Source organism: Pipistrellus hanaki, assembly GCF_964339955.1.
Source record: "Pipistrellus hanaki genome assembly, chromosome: 4".
In the NCBI taxonomy this organism is placed as follows: Eukaryota; Metazoa; Chordata; class Mammalia; order Chiroptera; family Vespertilionidae; genus Pipistrellus; species Pipistrellus hanaki.
The window spans coordinates 63,012,275-63,027,843 of record NC_140506.1 but is presented as its reverse complement, the minus strand read 5'-3'; the positions used below and the strand labels follow the sequence as shown (position 1 = coordinate 63,027,843).

Genomic DNA, 15,569 nt, shown 5'->3' with positions numbered 1-15,569 from the left:
TCACTTCTGCATATTCTTCTTTTATTTTTTTAAAATATTCTTACTGATTTTTTTCTTTTATTTTTTTAGTGAGAGAGGAAGGCAAAGGGAGAGAGAGAGAGAGTGAAACATTGATTGGCTATCTCTTGCACAATTCCTACAGGGGATCAAGCGGGAAATCAAAATCTGAGCACCTGCCCTGATTTGGGAATGGAACCAGTAACCCTTCAGTGCATAGGACAACCCTCCAACCAAGTGAGCCACACTGATCAGGGTATACATATTCTTTTTTAAATAATCTTTATGACAATATAAAGGTCATTCTTAGAAGATCCAGTTGGATATGGCCTGCTGAATATAGTTTACTGACTGCTGGTCTAAAGTAACATTAAATTTATAGAAAAAAAAAAATGAAACCCTGAAAGGCACAGTTAATTTGCCCAAGTCAATAATCATTTTAGTAGCTGAGTAAACCGTAATTCAATGTACTTTAGATAACAGACATATATTTGACCTAATACTTACCTCCGAGGTATATACACCACCTTTGAACTTGGAAGAAAGTACTGTATAAAATGAACAGTTACAGTCCTGTTGAGTTGAGTGGATGCAGCTGGGGCTAATTTGTAGTGGGTTGGGGTTCTGGGCCACCTTATCGCAGGGGCCGGAGCTGGTATGAGACCAACCTTGGCCATATAACATTTGTCTTCAATGGCTATGGGGGTGCAGCAGCCTGATTTCTAAGTGCGGACCTGAATCTCCCAGGAGGCCTCAGAGGCAATGCACCCAGTGGACAGCTTCAGATCACATCAAAACATCACCGAACCACCTCCACAGCAACGAATTCAAGGTGGGTACAACAGCCTTGCTGAAATAAGTCTTGCTCTGAGGGGAGAGCCCCTGCACAGTTGATCATCCACAGTGTTCAGTGGTGGCATCTAGTCCTTGCAGCAGATTGGCCTAGGAGTAAATGCCTCCTCCCACTGAGGTGCTAACAGCAATCAATGCTCAATTACAAGAGAAGAGTCTACACAGCCCATAGAAGGAGGGTTTGCACAACTGGAGTGCACAGTTGGGTGATCAGAGTAGCTGTGCCACTGGATCCTACAGGACACCTACTACAATAGGCCACTCTACCAAGTCCGGGAGACATAGCAGCTCTACCTAATACAAAGAAACAAACACAAGGAAGCTGCCAAAATGTGGAGACAAAGAAACACATCCAAAATGAAAGAACAGAACAAAACTCCAGGAAAAGAACTAATAACCAAAATGGAGATAAGCAATCTGCCAGATGCAGAGTTCAAAACACTATTTATAAGGATGTTCAAGGAACTTAGTAAGGACCTTAACATCATAAAAAAGGACTAGCTAGAAATGAAGGATTCACTAACGAAAATCAAGAACAATTTATAGGAAATCAACAGTAGATAGGTAAGGCCAAGAATAAAATCAGCGATTTGTAATATAAGAAAGTAAAAATCACTATCAGAACAGCACAAAGAAAAAAGAATTAAAAAAAAAAATGAGGATAGTGGGACAACATCAGGCAAACCAACATTTGCATCATGGGAGTGCCAGAAGGACAAGAAAGCAAAAAATTGAAAACTAACTTGGGTAAGGAAATAGACATGTAAGATCAGTAAGTGAGGAGAATCCCAAGCAAAATGAACCCAAAGAGGCCCACACCAAAGTCACATTACAATTAAAATGCAAAAAGTTAAAAACAGAGAATCTTAAAAGCAGCAAGAGAAAAGCAGTTAGTTACCTACAAGGGAGTTCCTATATGACTATCAGCTGATTTCTCAACAGAAACTGCAGGCCAGAAGGGAGTGGCAACAAATATTCAAAGTAATGAAAAGCAGAGATCTACAACCAAGATTACTCTACCCAGCAAAGCTATTACTTAGAATGGAAGAGCTTCCCAGACAAAGGAAATCTGAATTTCATCATTAAACCAGTATTATATGAAATGTTAAAGGGTCTCAAGAAGAAAAAGAAAAAAAGATAAATACTGTAATAAATATGATACTAGATGGGTAGAGACTAGATTTATCAGGATGATCACTTAGTAAGCTACATAATGTCTAATCATGCAGATATGCACCTGAAACAGTTTCAATTATATAATACTGTATGGCAACTGTTAATTGAAAACTTTAAATGATTTAAATTGAAAACAAAAAAAATAGTCACTTAATAAAAAAAATCAACATATTCTAAAACATTTATATAAATATATCTTAATACCTCGGTAAAAAGGAGGGAATTATTAAGAGTTGGGAATGTGCATAATGTAGGATAATTTTATTTTATTTTAACTTCTCTAACCTTCAATCTTTAAAATGAATTACTATAAAATGTTACACAACTTACTGTGAAGCACAGAAGTTATTAATTTGAAATTATAGTGCAAAAAATTTACTTCCTGCAAAATTTAGATAAAACATCTCCAATACCCAACTATTGTTTGTCTATAGAACTGAGTAGTTAGCAGTATTTTTTTAAATGGCTATTGAGATGACTATATATTTCCAAAGTTGAAAGAGAATTATAAGTAACCAAATCAAAATAGCCCTATGCAAACAACTCATGTCACTGAATGTAAAGATGTGAAATATATTCTAGTCTAAAATGCAATTTGATTATAAACATAAAAAAATTGTGTTTGCTAAACATTTTGGTTTCTTTGAAGGCTAACTTCTTTTCTAAGAAAACACTTATCTTTGCTATAAGGAGCCCAGCAACCAATAAGAATGTCAATAATAAGGGTGTGTTTTTTGTTTTTTAATCCCAACATAAACACCACTAGTAAGTGTCTGCTACTGGGTTCTGAAGAAATTAAAAGTGGAGAAAATTATATTTCCATTAAATAGAGGGATATACTATTTGCTAATAATGGTTAGGTAGTTGGGATGGACAATAATAGTTTCACCTTCAGAGCTTCTTCAAATTTTACAGATATGGGGATGAAAGATCTTGCAGGCATGAAATTCTAAAGTTTCTTCAATGTAGTAATATACTCTTGTCCTCTTATTATCTAGATTTACTAAGAAATTGTTTCTTAATAGCCTGGACGCAAGATGACCTGAATGAGAGTCAACTGGTGGGGGGTGGCAGAGCAGTGTAAGAATGATGTTTAGCATCTCAAGAGCTTATACATATTTAATTTTGAGAACACTTATAAATGTCAGGATGAGACTAGAGAAGTAGGCAGGGTTCAGTTTGGACAGGGCCTCAGAATCCATAATAAGAGATTCAGATTTTATTTTAAGACTAGAAAGCCATAGTTCTGGGTGTTGTGAGACAAAACCTAAGTTGTGTGAAGGTTCCCAGGAAATCACTTATGAGCCTGCTGCGGTAACTAAATAAGAAGTAATGGTGGACTAATGGACACAAATATTAGGAGGGTGAGGGCATGTGCTGGGAGGTGGGAGTGGCCAGGGAGAGGTCAATGGGGGGAAAAGGAGACTTATGTAATACTTTAAACAATAAAGAATTTATTTATTTATTTATTTATTTATTTATTTATTTATTTATTTATTTATTTAAAGAGGTAATGGTAGATCTGATTAGGGCAATAGGAATGGTGTTACAATAAATGGTTGGAGTTGGGATAAATGTTAATATATTGAGAGTGCAGTATGAGTGAAAATGATGAAGCAAGGATGACTCCTTGGTTCAGACTAGATAACAGGGTTAGTGAAGAAACAAAGTGACAAAAGTGAAGAAAAGAGTAGGTTTGGTTTGGGATTAAGGGCAGACATAAAATTCTGTTTTGACATTCGGGGAGAGATAGCTATTAAATTATGTATGCTAGTCTGGAGTTTAGAAAATAAACAGGGCTACTGAGATTTAAGACATCAAAACTATGGATGATATTTAAGCCAGTGTTTTTCAACCTTTTTTGGGCAAAGGCACACTTGTTTCATGAAAAAAATCACGAGGCACACCACCATTAGAAAATGTTAAAAAATTTAACTCTGTGCCTATATTGACTATATATAAAGTAATTCTCTTGAATAGGAATCAAATAAACACAAAGAAAGTATTTTATAACTACTTTATTATGAAATATTAAGTAAACAAAATAGTGAAAAATTATAAAATTCTTGTCTTGTCTGCACCTACGGCACACCAGGCAACATCTCGCAGCACACTAGTGTGCAGCGGAACAGCGGTTGAAAAACGCTGATTTAAGCTATTAGATAACCCAAAGAGAAAATAAAGATAGGGAAGAGAGAGGTTAAAAAATAAGTTCTGGGGTGCCCAACACTTCAAGAATGGAGGAAAAATAGGACAACTCAGGTATGGGAAGTAGCAGATGAATAAGAAGTGACTTTACCATAGATTCTACTGTATATTAAAGGATAATAAAGTATTATTAATAACTTTATACCAATATATTTGACAACTGATGTGACAAATTTCTTAAAATACATATACTACCAAAGTACACTAAAAAATATAATATTCTGAACTACTCTATATCTGTTAAAGAAATTGAATTTGAAACTGAAAAACTCCAGGTCCAGAAAATTTCTCTGGTGAATTCTACCAAACACATAAGAAACAAATAATACTAATTCTACACAAACTCTTCCAAAAAATTAAAGAGGAGAGACTTCCCAACTCTATGAAGACAGGATTAGTTTAAAACTAACCAATGAAGAATCCACCCCTCATCCCCCCCAAAATGTAAGAAAATTACAAAGCAATATCCCTCATGAACACAGATGCAAAAATTCTGAACAAAAATTTTAACAAATCAAATCTAACAATATGTAAAAAAAGAACTCCTAATAGCCATAAATGGGGCTTACACTAGGAATGCAAGGTTGATCCATCAATCTATTTAGCCATATTAATAGACTAAAAAAAAGAAAAGTAATTTTATTATCTCAGTACAATTATGCATCACATAACAATGTTTGGTCAAGGACAGATAGCATATACAACTGCGATCCAATATGATTATAATGGAGCTGAAAAAGTCCTATCACCTAACAACTTTGTAGCCCTTGTAACACTGTCAATCCTATCTAATAAAAGAATGGTAAGCAAATTGACCGTACTTCTGCTACACCAACAAGCCACGCCCACCAGCCAATCAGGAGCGGGTATGAAATTAACTCCAAACAAGATGGCTGCGGCCACAGAGTGAGCAGGAGGCTTGGGTTTCCCCAGCAATGGAAGAAGCCAAGCTTTCCACACACCTTGTCAGGCTTAGGCCTCCACTCAAGGCTACGAAGTTTCAATTATAGAAGATAAATAAATCCCAGATACCAGGGCCTCCACTTGGGTTGCCGGGGAGCATGGCTGTCCTGAAAACCACAACAGTCCCCTCGCCCAGGCTGCCCCATGCTTCTATCCTATCTAATAAAAGAGTAATATGCAAATTGACTGTCACTTCAACACACAAATGGCTGCCCCTATATGGTCAAAGATCCTGCCCCCATGTGGACACAAGATGGCTGCCACAAGATGGCCAGCAGGGGAGGGTAGTTGGGAGGGACCAGGCCTGCAAGGGAAGGCAGTTGGGGGTGATCAAGCCTGCAGGGGAAGAGCATTAGGGGTGACCAGGCTGGCATAGGTGGGAAGTTGGGGGCCTGCAGGAAGGACAGTTGTGGGGGACCCTGGCCTGCAGGGGAGAGCAGTTTGGGGGTTCCAGGCCTGCAGGGGAGGGCAGTTAGGGGCAAACAGGCTGGCAGGGGAGCAGTTAGGCATCATTCAGGCTGGCAGAAGAGTGGTTAGTGGGTGATCAGGCTGGCAAGCAGAAGGGGATAGGGGCAATCAGGAAGGCAGACAGGCGAGCAGTTTAGATCCAACAGTTCTGGATTGTGAGAGGGATGTCTGACTGCCCGTTTAGGCCCGATCTTACCAGGCAGGATCATTCCCAGATTGGAGAGGGTGCAGGCTGGGCTGAGAGACACTACCCCCCACCCATGAATTTCATGCACCAGGCCTCTAGTACATTATAATTGTCTACAGTCTGTAGTACACTAATGTGCTACACAGGTTGGCTGCCTAGAAAATATAGGGGAATAGAACTTGCCACCCCAAAATATGTCTTTCTGGCATAAAAATTACTTTTAGGCTGATTAAGAAACAGCAGACTTCGGAGAAGCTCTGAAAACAAATAGAAATTAACCTTTATAAAAGACTTTTACATTTGTAAGGGAAATCTGCATTAGCAAGGCTTTTTCCCTAGCTGTTCCAGAAAGAAGTTAATGACCTTGTCTCTAGAAACTCTTATCAATGCAGAAGGCAAAATCTTAAATTTGTATAATATCCTTATCCTTATTTTACTGTGTTTTTTCTAATAACCTCCCATAACTGATTCACTCACTTAATATAAGAAGAGGTAGTTTTAACTTAAAAAGTGATACTTGCAAAAATAGAACAATGCTACTATACTTCTATAATGGCTATTTTAATTACACTTTATTAAGAACTTTAATTGTATTTACTATGAAAAAATCTGTAGCCAAAACAAGATACATTCAACTCCCTTTAAAATTGCATTCTCTTATTAATAAAACAGAAACAATGTTATGATTGCAATATTTAAGTTGTTAAAATAAAAGAATAAATGGAAGAAACAGTAATTTAACTGCATTGGAAACAAAGTCCAGTCCAAAGTTAAATGGAAACATTTTGTTTTTCTTGTTAAAGAATGCAATTTCTAATTTCAGTTGAATGATGATTTGTACCTTAGTGATGTTTGGCTCCTCCATCATAGAATTTTTGATGGTTTCACAGTTGTCCTCTAATGACTTCATCAAGAAAGAATAATCACATGATAAAGAATAAGATGCAATGTAACATGCAAAATACTAGGGATATTTTTTTAAATTATATTTTTTGCCAAATTTAGTAATATTGGACTGAGTTATTATTTTTAAAATTTCATATATCTTAAAAAAAAGCATGTGTGTGGGTGCAGAATAAGGGGTTAGGGAAAACTTAATCCTTCAAGATTCATTAACAACCACTATAAATTTTATTCAACCTCCTAAGAAATTTTTACTCACTTAACTTTGAAATGTTGATACTAAAGCCCAAGTACTTTATATTACAAATTTCAGAGCTAATGGTGCCAGAGTACTATCAACTGAAAATTAAAGTCAAATTGTTCTCTTATACAGTACTATTTCTTGTCTCCTCACTCTTCATGAAAACATCACAATTAAAAAATTTTTATTTCTAATTCTCACTTTGTCATGATTGAGGCAGAAATACTCAACAAACTGCTTGGAAGCATACATGAGTTTTTTTTTTGTGAAATAGTAAAAGTACACTTACTTTTTATTAATTTAGTATATGTGTATACAACAACATACTAATACTATCCTAATAAGGTTGTTATTTAAGAGTCTCTTTTTCTCTCTCATTTTTTTAAATTGAATTTATTGGGGTGAAGGTGGTTAATAAAATCATATGGGTTTTAGGCACACATGCTCCTTAAAAGGGAATATTAACACTAGTTGAAGAAAGAGCTGGTTCAAGACCTTTAGTTTTTCTCAGAAAACAAAAGTAAACAGAAAAAGGAATGAGGGTGCCAATATTTTTTTTTATTTGGTCAGGAATGATTTAGATGTAGTCTATTTGTAGCTATCTGCACTTAATTTCTAAATAAATACAAATAAAGAAGGCCTTCTGTTTTAAAAATGCATCTAGCACTAAAAACTACATTATATAGGAAAAAAAAGATCTGAGAACACAATAGAATTTTAACATCAGGTAAAGAAAATTTCATTTTCAAAGACATAAAGGAATAAAGAACAGAAGTACTTACAAAATATTCTCCATTATCTGCCATCTAATAACTACCGTTAATCATGCCAAGTTTTTAAATAAGTTAAATGTACTGGTTAAAACACAGCAAAGTGAAAGGTGTTATAGTCATTTTGCAGATTTAAAAAAAAAACACACACATTAAAATACTTAGAAAATATTTAGCTTACTGAGAGAGATACAGCTTTTATTCCAGTATTCATATTACTGCTTTTGAATAAAATGGTTATATTAGAAAAATAACTTTATTTACCTGCTATCTTTCCTTACTCACTCTGGCTTCCTTATGTTAGTCTATCTCCTAAATGATTCTATCCCCTAATTCTATTGGACAATCTAGTGATACAATAATCTTTTATTTTGTTTGTTTTGAGAACTATTTCATTTTACAAGTATACTAAATGTATCAAAGATAGAGAAATGTTTTTATTTTTACAGTTATAGTAATCAAACATGACAATGTTTTTTTAAAAACGATTTTTACTTGAAGTTATTATCCCAAATTTACATATTCATATAACAAGGTAATCAGAGAAAATGAAGTAAGCACAGTAAACATGCTTTTTATTCATAGCAATCAACAGTGCTTTATACACTATTATTAGAATACTTTAAGTTATAATAAATTTTTTAGGCAAACATATATTTAAAATAAGAAACAATGCCTCATCTATAAACATATGCTAATTAGTCTGACACTCTTATCTAGTAAATCCACTTTCAATTTTATTCATCCCAAAATTTGCTTAAACTGTTTTAATAGTACTTCATATGCTAAATATTTAAGATATAGCTTACTTAAGGTTATATAGAAATACTTACATTTGTATTGTATCTACTGGATTTATTATTTGCTCAGATTTCAATATTATACTAAGGTACATATGTTAAGTCTTCTAAATTAGCAAAAACACTAAATATTGTTTCTTGGCCTGGCTAATATATATTTACGTAAACAGGCAAATAGTAATTAACAGCATGTACAATTGCCTATAATAAATTAGTGCTTAGACTGAGAGACAATGAATTATATGTAATTTTCCTTTTTTCAATGAGGTTAGATGTCATCTTGTTTTTTGCTATCTTGTCTATTAAGAAGCCATTCTATTTTCTAATTTATCCAACTGAAATATCATCCTTTTTTCCTTCAGACTAGTTGAGGGTATCACAGACCAGTTGCCAGTCTTGAACACTTTACTGGTCCATAAAAAGATAAGGAATTAACTAAATCCACTGTTTATTTACCCTATATTTTTTTAATAGCAAAATTGTCTTAATGAAGGAAAGAAAATATTAATTTACATTCAGGTACAAGTTTCCCATTACAACAAATTGAAAGTTATTAGTAGCACTGAACTGAGAAGAATCGTTATAATGATAACATTGAGGTATAATCAACCTATAAACTAGAGTTTGCAAAATTTCATTAAGTAGCATAATCAACAGAGTAAAAAAAACATATTTGAATGTACATATTTGAAATGTTTTCAGTACATAAACCTAGTTTTAATTAAACTTCTAAGATAAACTTCTTTTAACTGTCATATGAAAATCATGGGAACTTTCTACTTTGTCTCTTAAATTGTGATCATGACAGTTCAAAAGAGGAAACAAAGATACAGAATCTTAACCAATATCTTTTGAGGAGAAAGGTCCCAAAGATATCTGAATTAGTTACTTTAAATAGATTTAAGAAAATACTGACCCTCTTTCTTTCTTATTCAATTACTTTTCTATACATTAACTGCATAGGATATCTTTATGATATAAAAATTAGTTTTATTTTATTTTATTATTTAATATATTTTATTGATTTCAGAGAGTAAGGGAAAGGGAGAGAGATAGAAACATCAATGATGAGAGAGAACCATTGATCTGCTGTCTCCTGCATGCCCCCTACTGGGGACCAAGCCCAAAATCTGGGCATATGCCCTTGACCAGAATGGAACCTAGGACCTTTCAGTCTGCAAGCCAACACTCTATCCACTGAGCCAAACTGGCTAGGGCAAAGTTATTTTTATTTTTATTTTTTTATTTATTGATTTTAGACAGAGGGGGGAAGGAGAGAATGAGAGAAACATCAACTTGTTGTTTCACTTATTTATGCATTTATTGGTTGATTCTTGTATGTGCCCTGAACAGGGATCGAACCCCTAACTTTGGTGTGTTGGGATGATGCTCCAGCCAATTGAGTTAACCAGCCAGGGTTAAAATGAGTTAAATAGTCTATAAAAGGCAACTTATTCTTTATGGCTACATAATATGAAAGATTTCAATAACAAAACAGTAAGCAGGTTTAAAGTAATACCAACCTCATTTAGGCACCTTTTCTTTGTAAATATATTTCTGATAAAGGTTTCCTGAATTTCTTCTTGCTTCACCAAGTACTGCCAAAGTCTTTTCACAGACAGTGCCAGGTGGTGTTTGGATCTATAGAGAAACAATATATTTAATTATACACCTAAAATTCTGATTAACTTGACTATATCTACTTAGTATTATATAAGTGTTTACAATAATAATTAACTAGAACCAGACCAAATCATCCTGGGCTGCAATCAGTACTATTATAGTAGACTTTTTCTTAAGGGAATGGATGGTAAATATTTTAGGCTCTGTAGGCCACATGGTCTTTCATACTATTACTCAGCTCTGCCAATGAAGTGAGAAAGGGGCAGAGATGATATTAAAATGAAAGGGTATGGCTGTAATCCAATAAAACTTTATTTACAATATAGGAGGAAGGATGAATTTGGCCCATAGGCTGCAGTCTGCTGACCCCTCACCTAGAAGAGATCTACAAGCAGAGCTACTAAAAGTGTTGTCTGTGAACACATACCAGTCCATGAAATCTGTTACTGATGTGCAATGAGGTAACAGATTAAGAAGAAAATGTAAATGAACTAGATTAAGTCACTATAGCAAGACTTTGATGAAGCAAGCACTGCACTGATTTACCTTTTTCACCTCACAAACAGCAATCCAGTTTGCTGGCTATTTTGAATAGCACTGCTTGAGAGTGGGTGCGTAAACTACAAGCCTGCCTTCCATTTTCAAAAATAAAGTTTATTATGTAACAGCCATGCCCATTCACTTACTACTTACAGTTTATAGTTGCTTTCACTATACAATGGCAAGGCTGAATAGTTGCCACAAGAACTGTAAGGTCCCCAAAGCCTAAAATATTTACTTATTTGGACCTCTGCAGGAAATATTTGCTACCCTCAGGACTATAATAGGCATTACACAGAGACACAGAGATGAGCCTAAAAGAGCATATTATACATAAAAATACTTAAATATTTTTTCTTCAAATACTACCCGAATCCACTCTCGATTTAGTAAAACTCATACTTAAAAACAATATCCATAGTAAAACCTACTTGAAAGGAGTGTTTGTAGGTTCTAGCAAAGCTTTATGGCGGAGAATTGCAGGACCTGCAGACACACTCTCTTCAGAAGTATAACTTGCAATATAATTTTGAGGGGGCCCACCATGGACTTCAAGTCGTCGGAGAAGAACTTGTTCCCAACATTGAAGAGTTTTTAGAACTGCGTGACAAAGTGGTGAACTAACAGGAAGCTCTAAAATGAGAAAATAAAATTGACCCGCATTTATCTTCTGTAGTAAAATGCTATATTCAACTATAAGAGTGACTGAGATATTAACACACATTTCATCAGAGGTGATGTGAAAGAGGAGGGCATAGAATTCTAGAGTATAAAAAAAGGATACTACTCAGCTGGTGTGGCTAACTGGTTGAGCGCCAACCTCTAAACTGGAAGGTCAATGACCAGGTTACAGGCTTGATCCCTATTAAGGAGCATGCAAGAGGCAACTGATCAATGATTTTCATCATTGATGTTTCTCTCTCTCTCTCCCTCTCCCTTCCTCTCTAAAAGCAATTACCAAAAAAAAAAAAAAAGGTATTTTAAAAAAGAATATCATAAATCTGTGTAACATTTCAACATAATTAGGTGGCCAAGGACAATAACCAAAAATGGGCAATCTAAGTCAAAATTACATCAAAGATTTACAACTACTACTTGGAGTAATATTTATGATGTAATTTAAATGACTGCTATGTCAATTACTACTTTTGACTTTAATTTCACATAAAATTTTTTACCTGAATGTTATAAAACTACTAGAGGCCTGGTGCACAAATTTGTGCACAGGTGGGGTCCAGCTGACCCAGCTTCGATTAGGGCAGATTGGGGCTGAGCCTGTAGGGAGGAGGAGATGGCAGAAGGTTGGCAGGCCAGCCCACCCTTCAATTGGGGTTGGGGAGCTGACTGGGGTGGGGCCAGGCCAAGGGGAGGGGCTGTGGACAGTGGGCTGGCTGTCCCTGCCCCCAAGTGGGGTTAGGGGGTACTGATCAGGGGCCAGCAGCCTGGGGGAGGGGCCATGGGTAGTTGGTCGGCGGGGCCCTGCCCCTGATGGGATAGGGGGCTGATCTGGGGTGGGGACAGGTGAGGGGAAGGGCTGCAGGAGGTTGGCAAGCCGGCCCTGCCCTCTATTGGGGAGGGCAGGCTGGGGGGAGGGGCTGCTGGCCAATCAAGGTGGTGAGGGCACATCAGGTATGTGGCCAGCCAGGGAGAGGGGCTGCAGGAGGTTGGCCAGCCAGCCCCACTCCCTGTTGGGGTTAAAGATTCCATCAGGGGCAGGCCGGCCTGGAGGGAGGAGCAATAGGCCTATCGTGGTGGGGAGGGCTGATCAGAGGCAAGGCTGGCTGGGGGGAAGGGAGGGGGCACTTAGTCAGAGGCCCACTCTTGATCAGGGTGGGAGAGTTTGATCAGGGGCAGGCCAACAGTAGGGAGTGGCCGTGAGGTTGGCCAGCTGGCCCCACCCTTGATCGGGCCTGTTTGCTGGCCGCAGTGAGCATCATAGCAACTAGTCATTATGGTTTTTATGGCTGATATGGTAACTGGCTTTTTATATATATATAGATGTCAGGGAAGAAAATTAATTGCTTTAACCTTTGTATCAGCCCAATGTCTGTATAGCATATAACTACAATTTGCTTAGAAAATTAGATAATTCACAAAAGTTTAAAAAAAAATTATGTAATACCATGAAATGCAGCACCTTCCAGTTCTACACTTCTATACTCTTGAATCCTAATCCTATTCTCAACTTTTAGCTCTTCACCTACGAAATCTAAACATGCTCATACTGTGAATTCTTAATCTTTTAACTTTAGAAATGACCTTCTGATATACTGCTATAGAATATAAGAATAAACTTCTCTCTCCATCATTCCAATATAATCACATAATAATTTTTTATTAAATTTGCATTTTAGTTTATATATATATATATATATATATATATATATATATATATATATAAAATACAGATCACAGATGAACCACTTGGTATCCTAACATGCCTCTTTCTTTCCTATACTATGTTTCCTCCCTTGGAAGCTAATCACTAACTTTTCGCATTTACTTAGTTTTCTATGTGTCTGTCTATCACTATTAAATCTCCCAATATCTCAGCTATGGCTATAAATACAGTCTCAATAAATTCAACCACATCAGATTCAAATTTCCTGGTTTCTTGTACTCCTAAGAGCACTAACAAGGTGGCAGACATATCTATAGATGGTTGGTTTAGTTAACAAAAACTTATTTTCTACAATAGGAAGTTATTTAATTTTTTCTCCATTATTTGAAAATATACAAAACAGTAAATCAAAAGCAATGGCAATATTAATTCATGTTAAAATATTTTTTAGCCCAGCTGGTATATCTCAGTGGTTGAGCATCAGACCATGCACCAAGAGGTTAACAGTTTGATTTCCAATAAGGGCACATGTTTAGGTTGCAGGCTTGATCCCCAGAAGGGGGCATGTAGGAGGCAGCCAATCGACGTTGATCTCTCATCAATGTTTCTCTCTCTAAAGAAAAATAATAAAAATATATTTTAAAAAACAAATAAATAAAATATTTTTTACCTGCAAGATCATGACCTGCAAAGGGATAGAAAGTCTTCAAGTTGTTGAGTACCAATTGCACCATTGCCAAGCGCATCAATGACCAACTAAAAATAAAGCCAACAGTAGATCTGTTAATTTTTACTCAGGGATTTATAAGAGTAACCACTCTCTGACCCAACAATTCCACTACTAGTAATTTATCCCGATTATATACTTCCACAAAAACAAAAAGAAAACACATATGCATGTAGTACTCAAGTCTGCATTATCTACAATAGCAAAAGACTAGAAACAATCAAATTATACATCAAGAGGGTACTGGTTAAATATCTAAAGTTTTGTAAAACAGAATATTAGGGTAGCCATTTTTAATATGTTAAGTGCCCAGCCTGTTTTGTCTTCCAGAGGGAAAGTATAGTGTCAGTAACCAGTGACTGACAGGGCCTTAATGTGTTAAAGAATGTTAAAGAAAGGATCTTTAAGTATTAATATGGTGTGAACTCCAGTACATATTGACAAAAAGTTATAGAACACTACATAAAGTATGCTACCTAAAGGGGAAATATATGATTTCACACGTACACACACATGCTTAATTCTGCAAACAGAAAAATAAGCCAGAAATTGGAAGTTGTAGAAGAGAAATTAGCTGGAAGAGAGAAATGGTGAGACTTCTGATTTCACATTTTTTATACAACTTTATGTTTTTACTAAAGGCCCGGTGCACAAAATTCATGCATGGGGGGGAGAGGGTGGTGGTGTCCCTCAACCCAACCTGCACCCTCTCCAATCTGGGACCCCAACGGGATCGGGTCTAAACGGGCAGTTGGACATCCCTCTCACAATCTGGGACTGCTGGCTCCCAACTGCTCACCTGTCTGCCTTCCTGAGTGCCCCTAACCACTTCTGCCTGCCAGCCTGATTACCCCCTAACCACTCCCATGCCCCGCTTGATTGATGTCTAACTGCTTCCCTGCCAGTCTGTTTGCCCCAAACTTCCGTCCTCTTCCAGTTTGGACACCCCTTACTGCCCTCCCCTGCAGGGTTGATTGCCTTCAATTGCCCTTCCTTGTACGCCTGGTCCCTCTCAGCTGTTCTCACCTGGTGCCTTTCAACTGCACTCCCCTGCTGGCCATCTTGTGGGGGCCATCTTGTATCCACATGAGGGCAGCTATTGTGTGTTGGAGTGATGGTCAATTTGCATATTGCTCTTTTATTAGATCGGATAGAGGCCTGGTGCACAGGTGGGGGCCAGCTGGTTTGCCCTGAAGGGTGTCCCGGATCAAGGTGGGCATGGGGTGGCCTGAGCAAGGGGCCTGTGGTGGTTTAGAGGCCAGCCACTCCCCCTGGCAATCCAAGCTGACACCCTGGTATCTGGAATTAATTTACCTTCTACAATTGAAACTTTGTAGCATGGAGCAGAGCCAAGGCTCCTGCTCACTCTGTAGCTGGCAGCCATTTCTGTTTGGATTTGTTTACCTTCTATAACTGAAACTTTGTAGCCTTGAGTGGAGGTCTAGGCCAGCAAGGGCAGGCAGAAAGCTTGGCTTCCTCCATTGCCAGAGAAACCCAAGCCTCCTTCCTGCTCTCTGTGGCTGAGCCATCTTGGTTGGGTTTATTTACATACTAGCTCTGATTGGCTGGTGGGTGTGGTTGATGGGCGTGGCTTGTGAATGTAGTGGAGTGATGGTTAATTTGTATATTGCTCTTTTATTAGGTAGGATTTTAAAATATTTCAGCTTCTCTTTTATTTCAAGTGACACATTTATTTCTTAGAGTAATGGCTTTTTATTTCTTTCAGTTGTGGTAAACTAAACAAATCATAAAATTTATCATCCTAATTATTAA

General features: G+C 36.8%; 1 protein-coding gene across 7 annotated transcripts in view; it reads right to left on the bottom strand.

The window, feature by feature from the left end:
* The window catches only part of DMXL1 (Dmx like 1), a 125,702-nt gene that overhangs the window by 22,524 nt on the left and 87,609 nt on the right, over positions 1-15,569 (bottom strand). For 4 of the 7 annotated variants that reach the window (XM_084880458.1, XM_084880459.1, XM_084880462.1 and 1 more), the window contains 4 exons: positions 13,740-13,825; positions 11,160-11,361; positions 10,089-10,206; positions 6,693-6,755 (listed from right to left, as the gene is read on the bottom strand). In XM_084880458.1, coding sequence (XP_084736584.1) covers positions 6,693-6,755; positions 10,089-10,206; positions 11,160-11,361; positions 13,740-13,825 — 469 coding nt within the window. The remainder of the gene's footprint in view (positions 1-6,692; positions 6,756-10,088; positions 10,207-11,159; positions 11,362-13,739; positions 13,826-15,569) is intronic. The other 3 variants (XM_084880460.1, XM_084880461.1, XM_084880464.1) reach the window with 1 other exon arrangement.